Source organism: Mesoplodon mirus, assembly GCF_964341445.2.
Source record: "Mesoplodon mirus genome assembly, chromosome: 20".
In the NCBI taxonomy this organism is placed as follows: Eukaryota; Metazoa; Chordata; class Mammalia; order Artiodactyla; family Ziphiidae; genus Mesoplodon; species Mesoplodon mirus.
In genome coordinates, this window is record NC_138996.1 from 28,243,089 (window position 1) to 28,253,137 (window position 10,049).

The 10,049-nt window shown below is 45.1% G+C and overlaps 1 protein-coding gene across 2 annotated transcripts in view; it reads left to right on the plus strand.

Moving 5' to 3' along the window:
- ACSL1 (acyl-CoA synthetase long chain family member 1) overlaps positions 1-9,488 on the plus strand; it is a 64,988-nt gene extending 55,500 nt beyond the window's left edge. For both annotated transcript variants that reach the window (XM_082608862.1, XM_082608863.1), the window contains 7 exons: positions 800-872; positions 2,715-2,803; positions 3,765-3,881; positions 5,978-6,121; positions 7,231-7,332; positions 7,441-7,512; positions 7,889-9,488. In XM_082608862.1, coding sequence (XP_082464988.1) covers positions 800-872; positions 2,715-2,803; positions 3,765-3,881; positions 5,978-6,121; positions 7,231-7,332; positions 7,441-7,512; positions 7,889-8,029 — 738 coding nt within the window. In that variant the 3' untranslated portion in view covers positions 8,030-9,488. The remainder of the gene's footprint in view (positions 1-799; positions 873-2,714; positions 2,804-3,764; positions 3,882-5,977; positions 6,122-7,230; positions 7,333-7,440; positions 7,513-7,888) is intronic.
- Positions 9,489-10,049: the final 561 nt, after the last annotated feature.

Genomic DNA, 10,049 nt, shown 5'->3' on the forward strand with positions numbered 1-10,049 from the left:
GCTTTCCAAAAGGCACTCTTCTTCTCCGTGTGCCGTATTTTTGTTAAGATCATGTTATTCCTAGATTGCTTGGAGAAAGGGGTATAGGCACACCTCGGAGATACTGCAGGTTCAGTTCCAGACCACTGCAATAAAGCCAATATTGCAACAAAGCCAATACCGCAGTAAAGCCAGTCACGTGAACTTTTTGGTTTCCCGGTGCATATAAAAGTAATGTTTACACTAGTCTGTAGTCTGTTAAGTGTGCAATAGTATTATGTCTAAAAAGCAATGTATATATCTTAATTTAAAAATACTTCATTGCTAACTGTCATCTGACAACGCAGCGTTGCCACAAACCTCCAATTCGTAAGAAACGCAGTATCTGCAAAGCGAATAAAATGAGGTGTGCCTGTATATATCTTTTACCCCAGGCAGAATATGCGTTTGTGTCTACCACTGGGTAATTTTCTCTAGGGTAAGGCACAAAAGATGCCTTTAGATCAGGTGTGAGGGCATGGGGGTTGGCAGTAAGTGATAAGGCGACCTGCAAAGCATGCAGAGACCCTTTCTTAAAGGGGAGGGGGAGCCAGCAGAGCCTGGGTGATAAGTAGCCGAGCCGACTGGGCAGGTGGTGCACGGCGTGACCTGTGAATGACGTTGTCTCCTATGTGGGTGAATACGTTGGGTGCTGTAATAAAGCGTGTTGTAGTGTATCGGCTGAGGTTACCAAACGAGCTAGAGGAGCTTAGTTACTGAGCACTTGCAGCAGAGGTGTGACTGTGCCCCTCTCTTCCTGTCCCGTCTCTTGGTGACCCAGTTCTACGAAGGCTATGGACAGACCGAGTGCACTGCCGGGTGCTGCCTGACTGTGCCTGGGGACTGGACCGCAGGTATGACGGCAGGACTTTCCTTACTGGGATCTTACTTTGGGCATTGGAATTACTGGAACTGGGTTAATAAACCAACCTAAACAAGTGCTGTGTCTCTGATGATTAGGCCTTGAGGTCAACAATCTTGGAAACCAGAGGGCCCTGTGGCAGAGTGGGATGTGACTTTGAGGCTCTGACTGTCAATCTGGGTGGGTGGCAACAGAGACTTACATAGATCCTGAAGCTCACATCTAGAGATGGTGCTCTTTATACCAGGTTCAGAATGTTTGGCCCAACAGAGCTTTCCAGGAATTGATTGGGGCCTAAGTGTTTGCTGGTAAATTTTAATTAAATTTCCAGAGACTCCAGACAGAAATAAACACAAGTCCTTTGTCCCAAAAGGGAAAAACAGAGGAGGACAAACTGTCCTGCATGAGGTGTTTTGCGTCAGGAGTTGATGATGCACATTATATGTGCTTCATCCCAGCATCCCTGTGAGAGAAGCCCTGTTACCTCTGCAAGGACACGATTGATTGTTGGCTAAAAAGTATGTCAGTAATGTATAAGAATTTACACGGCTTTATGTTTTGGAGCCAGGATTCCAACCCAGGTCTGACCACAAAACTTCTATGCTTTCCCCTGTCCCACACCGGCAGTGTATTCTACACTGTGATAAATAAATTCTGTGATTTGTTTGCTGTTTTACACATATGAGCATCTAGTGACATAGATTCTAGTATCAAGCACTTTCTAGTAGCATAATTCCGCTGCGATTGGCACTAACAGTCTGTGAACCTTTTTCATGGTGTTTGTTTAATTTTTAAAAAAATAAATTTATTTATTTATTTATTTTTGGCTGCGTTGGGTCTTCATTGCTGCGTGCGGGCTTTTTCTAGTTGTGGCGAGCAGGGGCTACTCTTCATTGTGGTGCATGGGCTTCTCATTGCGGTGGCTTCTCTTGTTGTGGAGCACAGGCTCTAGGCACATGGGCTTCAGTAGTTGTGGCACATGGGCTCAGTAGTTGTGGCTCATGGGCTCTAGAGCGCAGGCTCGGTAGTTGTGGCACACAGGCTTAGTTGCTCCGCGGCACATGGAATCTCCCCGGACCAGGGATCGAACCCCTGTCCTCTGCATTGGCAGGTGGATTCTTAACCACTGCGCCACCAGGGAAGTCCCTGTTTGTTTAATTTTTAACTCCTCATCCTTACCAGCTAGAGAATTTGAATAGTGACTTCTTTAAGCTAAAATTATCAAAACATAGGAAGAATGATTTGTGATACTCTTAAAACTTAGTCTAATATCTGTTATTTTTGTTTTGGGAAAAGAACCCAGTCCTAGCACCCTTTGGCGAGAGAGTTAAGTGAGCTGTGAAAAGAATCCCTGTCCTGTCTTCATAAACTTACATGTAAAACATGTTCGTTTATAATCAAGGGAATAAGGCTGTATTGGTCAGAACCATCGGACCTGTCAAGGTCTGTTCTTACAGAGAACGGGGACGTTACGTCTGTATGAGGGAGAGCAGGGCCATCAGATCATAGGAACTTTCCTAGGTGAAAGTTTCAGGAAACCTGCTTCCAGGTGTTCAAAGAAACCCTGAAAATGAGCAGCCAGATCATTTATACTTTGAAAAATAATTTGGAGCATCAGACTTGGGAAAGCTCCCTAAGAGACTTTTGAATGTCTTTGTCTCTTTTCTAGGAATAAACTCTGTAATTTACCAGGGGGAGACAGGCTGTGATTGCCAAAACCAGAGGTTTATACCCTCTGTTCTCATCGTGAGTGGGCATGTTTGTGATAAAAGTGATCTGTCCGAAGGATACCGGTAGTCACAGTAGGAGTGATCATCTTTTATTTGATATACAGGCCATGTTGGTGCCCCAATGCCTTGCAACATTGTAAAGCTCGTCGATGTGGAAGAAATGAATTACATGGCTGCCAAGGGCGAGGGCGAGGTGAGTGAAATCCCGCAGTCACCCCCTCACTGTGGGCTCCTCCAGCAACCAGCCACCTCTCAGCACCACAGCGCGTAAAGCCACTGAGCTTGGTGTTGCTGGTGACCCTGAGTCACACAGCCTTCTTTTTGACGGTACATTTATGCCTAACTCGCAGGGCGGGTAGGGAGGTGGGGGGCACTAATGCCTGCCTTCTGCTGCCAGCCACGATGGGGCCGTGGGCCCAGGGGGGTACCGAGGCTCCAGGGCCTGAAGTCCTGTCTGCTCATTGCCCTCCATGCCTGTTAGTGAGCTACTGGCTAGAGGAAGGAAGGCCAGATTGCTTTGGGATTTCACCCCCTTTGGGGTTTTCCAGCAGCTCTGATCCAGAGCCTAGGGTGAGCGTGAGTCCTGGAACTTGACTGCAGCCAAGGCCATTATGGAAGGGGAGTGAGGGGTTGGAGGTGCTGCCATGATGCCAGCGGGGCTCTGGTAGCTCCCTCTGCATCTGGCATTCAGGGTCTGGCTAAAGGCTGGGAGACACACACACACACACACACACACACACACACACGAGTTTTCTCTGGAGAAGCCCCAGTCAGTGCTCTTAACAGATCATCTTTTCCCCCCTCCAGTTTTGTTGAGATATAATTGACATCCAGCACGGTGGGAGTTTAAGGTGTACAGCATCATGATTTGACTCGCATATATTGTGAAATGATCACCGCAGCGAGTTTAGTAAACATCCATCATCTCATATAGATACAAAAAAAAGAAGAAATGTGTTTTTTTCCCTTGTGTTGAGAACTCTTTAAGATCTGCTCTCTCAACAACTTTAAAATCTTCCATATGGCTGTGCTAACTGTAGTCGCCATGCTGTACATGACACCTCTGGTCCTTATTTATCTTATAACTGGATGTTTGTACCTTTCATCCACCTTCTTCCAACTCCCACGCCTCCCTCCCGATCTTTTTCCCTCAGGTGTGTGTGAAAGGGGCTAATGTATTTCAAGGCTACTTAAAGGACCCAGCAAACACCGCAGAAGCTCTGGATAAAGACGGCTGGTTGCACACAGGGGACATTGGAAAGTGGTTACCAGTAAGTGGTCCCCTCCCCTGTTCACAGACGCTTTTGTTCCACCGTAGGGAAGAAAAAAAACCCACGTTGCAGTGGCACCCTAACTTTGAAAAAGTTAAAACTGGCACCCTAACTTTCAAATCTGAATGAGATCCTTGCCAGGTAAAGTAATCTTGGTTGTAGGTTCTTCCCTTTCATCACTTTAAGTATATCATGCCACTCCCTTCTGGCTTGTAGAATTTCTGCTGAGAAAGCAGCTGTTAACCTTATGGGAGTTCCCTTGTATGTTATTTGTCGTTTTTCCCTTGCTGCTTTCAATAATTTTTCTTTGTCTTTAATTTTTTCCAATTTGATTACTATGTGTCTTGGCGTGTATCTCCTTGGGTTTATCCTGTATGGGACTCGCAGCGCTTCCTGGACTTGGGTGGCTATTTCCTTTCCCATGTTAGGGAAGTTTTCAACTATAATCTCTGCAGATATTTTCTCTAGTCCTTTCTCTCTCTCTTCTCCTTCTGGGACCCCTGTAATGCAAATGTTGTTGCGTTTAATGTTGTCCCAGAGGTCCCTTAGGCTGTCTTCATTTCTTTTCATTCTTTTTTCTTTATTCTGTTCCACAGCAGTGATTTCCACCATTCTGTCTTCCAGGTCACTTATCTGTTCTTCTGCCTCAGTTATTCTACTATTGATTCCTTCTAATGTAGTTTTCATTTCAGTTATTGTATTGCTCATCTCTGTTTGTTTGTTCTTTAATTCTTCTAGGTCTTTGTTAAACATTTCTTGCATCTTCTTGATCTTTGCCTCCATTCTTTTTCCGAGGTCCTGGATCATCTTCACTATCATTATTGTGAATTCTTTTTCTGGAAGGTTGCCTATCTCCACTTCATTTAGTTGTTTTTCTGGGGTTTTATCTTGTTCCTTCATCTGATACATAGCCCTCTGCCTTTTCATCTTGTCTGTCTTTCTGTGAATGTGGTTTTTGTTCCACAGGTTGCAGGATTGTAGTTTTCTTGCTTCTGCTGTCTGCCCTCTTTTATGGTGCTTTATACTCCGAAATTTTTATTGTTTTGAAAAATACCCCCCCCCCAATTAATCTCAGAGTACCCAAGCTATTTATTTTTTTCATAGACATTATGGTACTTCACTGTGGTTCTTTTTTTTCTTTTTCTTAATATTTATTTATTTATTTATTATTGATTTTTTTTGGCTACGCTGGGTCTTAGTTGCAGCATGTGGGATCTTTAGTTGCAGCCTGTGGACTCTCAGTTGTGGCATGCATACAGGATTTAGTTCCCCAACCAGGGATTGAACCCAGACCCCCTACATTGGGAGCTTGGAATCTTACCCACTGGACCACCAGGCAAGTCCACCCAGGCTATTTAGAAATAAATTAAGTCCCTCTTTCCAGACTCAGGAGGGATGAAGTATCCGTTCTAATTCTGACTATGTCTCTAAGGAGCACATCTCATAATCTCCCTGGACCTCAGTCGGCTCCTTTTGGAAACGGAGGAAAACTGATGTGGGCTGAGAGAACTTTCCAGTGGATGACTCTCCGAAGCGAGAGAGTGGCCTCGGGTGGGGATGGGGGTTTTGTTTACGGGAGATGGGGAGGTGGGAGCTACTGGCATTTGGCGAGTCTGGTCTGGAGATTCTCGCATCCCCACAGTCATCATGGGGGCAGCTGACACCCCCTCCTGCCCCCGCCCTGGAACAGGGACAGAGGGGAGTGAGCTGCTGCCTCTGCAGCCCCTGCTCTGCGCAGAGCCCTGTGGCAGGATGAGCGCGTCTCTGCTCTCGAGGACCTTTACCCCATCGAGCGGCCAATTCAGATATGAGACAAAGTGAAGCTTGCTGAGCTGAAGGGAGCAAGTGGGGTGCTCTGGTTGGCTGGGAGTGAGGGGGGCTCCCAAGTCCCTTCTCTGTCTCTCTACTCTGCTCAGTGGCCTGGGGGAGGTTACATAATCTCTCTAAGCCTCAGTTTGCCTCTCTGCAAAATGGGTTAACAGCTGACCCCTGCCAGAGGTTATTAGGATTAAATGATAGTGTACAGGAAATGCCTGCTGCTGAGGGGAAAGCAGCTGCTGGACCTGCTCATAGGCCGCTCCCCGCCCTCCAAACAGAATGGCACCTTGAAGATCATCGACAGGAAAAAGCACATCTTTAAACTGGCACAAGGAGAGTACATAGCTCCAGAGAAGATTGAAAACATCTACCAGCGAAGTGAACCTGTCGCTCAGGTGTTTGTCCACGGAGAGAGCTTGCAGGTACGCACTGCCCCAGCCATGAATTCTGTGGCTGGCGTGGCCTGGGCCTAGAAGTCCAGGGCCTTTCAGTGTGATGGGAAGTTTGCGATGGGTGTGAGTTGACTTTCATGTCTTATGTGCTGGAATATTATCAACATGTTGCTGATTTTTACTGCTTGGCATTTCTTTTTTTTTTTTTTTCATCTATTTTGTAACTGGAAACATGTACCTCTTATTCTTGGCAATTCTTATCCAGAAAAGTTTTTTTCTCTTTAATTTCATATTACCAAGGGAAGTTGGATAGGAGTACCAAGGGAGTGGGTAAAATAAGCTTCTAATTTAATTATGAGGGGAAATATTGATATACAGGTTATAAGAAAGTTTAGAATTTTCAAACATATTAAACCCAACTTATTTATGATATGTCTCCTACGTCATTTTTGAGCAAATGGTGGTTGTGAGCCAACATATCTTAAAGTCGAAAACCAACATCAGTATTGCAATGAAACATCATTTGCTAAAATTTTGGACAGATGGTGGGAAGGAAGAGAAGGGTGTCTGGTTTCCTGAGGGTTAATATTTCTACAAATCTTGAAATTTTCAAATAATTGTGGAAGAATATTTTCTTATAAGAAAGTGAACCTATTTTTCTTCAAGAGTGCACCTATTTTTCTTCGACCTGGAATCATACCCATGCCTCTAATTTTTATTTAGTTTCATTGTCACTAAATTGTAAAGAATGAGGTATTAGAGTTTTTTCTAAATGAATCTGCATACATTTTCTCTTTTTATAAAGCAGTTATCTGATATCTATCCCCTTGTTTGCTTATTTGACCCTGTTTTATTTTTAAAAATATATATAAGAGTAAGTAAAAATTAGGGTTTTATTAGGTTTCTATTTCCAATAGTTCTTTTAAAACCTTTATTGCAAAATCCCCAACGCTGTCTATATTGCAGAGGCAGGAGTTAACCTGGGCCCCACGGACTCTTGGGCTGGTAACATGCTCTGAAAAGAGGATCTGTAACTCCCATCAGATTCTCCCAGGGGCCCAGGCTGCAGATAATAAAGAACCACAATTTTAGAGCATCTGGATCAAGCCCTTTAATAACTTAACTTGTCTCTGTTAAAGGCATTTCTCATAGCAATTGTGGTACCAGACATTGAGACGGTAGTTCCCTGGGCCCGGAAGAGAGGCTTTGAAGGCTCCTTTGAAGAGCTGTGCAGAAGCAAGGTAGGTTCCGAAGTGTGCAGCCTACTCCTGACCCGCCCTTCGCATTAAGTGCAAAGTTCAGGGACTCCTGCCACGGGAGTAAGGATCTTACTTTTCTTGCCTTATTAGGGTGTCCAAAAAGCTGTTCTGGAAGACATGGTGAGACTTGGGCAGGATGCTGGCCTAAAACCATTTGAACAGGTAAGACTTGCATCCAAGTGTATGAATTCCTGCAAAACGGGTTTCTGACTGGAGGATGTTTTTTATGAATATATGATAGAAGAGGATGAGGTGACGTAAAGACATCTGTGTGGAAGGGGTAGTGGAGTGGTTTGGCAGGGCAGGGGATTTTTGTTACCAAGGGTATGAATTCTCTTCCCGGAGGTCAGGCTACAATCCTGATTCTGTACTGACAAGAGGCCACTGCCCTTTGCTGAGACAGTGCAGCGGGACCTGGCCTGAGAGGCTGGCTTGAATCGCCCAGAAGGGTCTTTATCCCTTGGGAAGCTTAAGTGCTTTTTAGACTCAGGTGGCCTCCGTTCTCCTTCCCTCCTTTGACTGCCTGGTTTCTTTGCAGGTCAAAGGTATTTGTCTCCACCCTGACTTATTCTCTGTCGACAACGGCCTTCTGACCCCTACAATGAAGGCTAAAAGGCCAGAGCTTCGGAATTATTTCAGGTCACAGATCGATGAACTTTATTCCACCATCAAAATCTAATGCGAGGAAGGAAGCTGGGAAGAGGCCGTATGCCTCTGCGGTCTTCTCCCGCCCATGGCCTCAGTGGGTAGTTTTGACAACAGCAAATAGGGAAGGAGCGTCTTTGTCTGCCTCGTGCGTTCACATTCTCGTCATAGGAAGCTTAGAGGGAATGGAACACTGCCTTATGGTCACCTCGCATTGCAGACCATGTTCACGGTGATATACAATTTCCAAAATGAGCCTTAAAAAAATTGTAAAGGGGAAACTATAAATGTGCTAAGTTATTTACGACTTCCTCAGTTTAAAAAGAGGGTGAAAACTTGTCTCCCTTTTTTGCTAACCAAGTGGTTAGGACTTTGCTATTTCTGAGATGTCTGCTACTTGCTGCAAATTCTGCAGGTGTCTGCTGCTCTGAAGAGTCCCGTGCACTGGAGGGGACCGTCCCTTATAAACAAGAACTGTCCCAGCTGCAGGAGGTCGCAAGTGGACCAGAGGTTTTTTTTTTTAATCCCTGCCACCGTACCCTCCCCATCTCACGTGACCCTTCTGATTAACCCCTGTCACCCCTGTCGGAGCAGAGGCTGGACCTAACTCAGAACAGCGCAGGTATGGACGGGCGGCCGCTCACCAGAGCGGGTGGATTCTGGCATCCACAGAGCAGAACATTCGCTGACCCTCTTCTCCAGACCCAATTCCCTCCCTCCGTCCCTTCCCAGGGGTTATTTTAAAATCTGCCTTAGACTCTGCAGTGAAGACAAGCATTTCAACAAGGAAACAATTACCTGGATCAGCCATGTTCAACTGTGACGCCTGAAGAACCGTCCACTTTATCTTCACTGAACCCGTCGCTCTGTCTGTGATGGTTTTTAATGTGGTTTTCATATCAGAAGAGTACGTTGTGATTAAGTGGCTTTTTTTCCCCAGAATAAACTCTCAGGCAAGGCATGTCTTTAAAAATATTAAGGAAGTAGATGCACTTGGGTACTTATTGAAATGGACGGTAATTAATAAATGCTCTTCTATCATAATGCTACCTGACTTCTATGAAATGTATTTGACAAGCCAAAATTCTAAGACATAGGAATCTGGAAAACTCATTTCCTGGGATTAACTTCTCAAGAGATTTTTTTTTTAAGTTAATTTGGGAAATTAACAACATTTCACTTTACTGCAAGTCTTTGCCACATGTGACTGAATTTAGTTGTCATTTATATGTTGAAAGCAGTTGTTTGTGGATATGTGACTACCTGTATTATACAAGCACAACAGGGTTTGCCCTAAAGAGTTGTCATTGTAATAACGCTATTTGGTAGCCTAGCTTCATACGTGCGTTCTTAATTGCACAAGAAGTCAATAACTTGTCACAATGGGGTTTTGAATGTTTGCTGTAAGTGTTGGCTATTTCTATGTTTTATAAACCAAAACAGAATTTCCAAAAACAATGAAGGAAACCAAAATAAATATTTCTGCATTTCAAGTGAGTGAAGCCTCCCTTTTTGCGTCAGGTGTCGCGTTCGGCGTGGCCTCTGATGTGCCCAAGCGAAGAGCAAGAATGACCTCGGCCTCCCAGGTTTTTCCTCCCTCCCAGGTCTGCCTCCTCGGACACAGTCATCCGGACACTTCCAGTTGCTGACCCCGGGCCCCGGCCAGCTCCCAGCAACGGCCCTGCTGTGTTGCAGAGAAGAAAGTCTTGGTGTGCAAAGAAAGTCTTGAAAGTGCAAATTCTCGGGGGGAAAGCGACAGTGTAGGAGGCATCGCTGCAGTCGGTGGTCCTGGGGTGGATTTCATTCGGCCTCACTGTGGTCATTCTCTCCCTGTGGAACTGTCGGAGCAGGTGTCCCATTGACAGCAGCCGACTGTTTCTTTTCTTCTATCTCTACCCTATGCTGTCATTTTAAAGATTTTCTTTTCCAGAGGTCTTAGTTAATCACCCCCTAAGTTTTCCTGTAGCCTGTTTTCAGTCCTCTTTCCCATCAGTCTTGGGTTTGGGGTGCTGATGTCCACTTTCTTCCTCTAAAGCTCAAGTCCTGTGCACCGC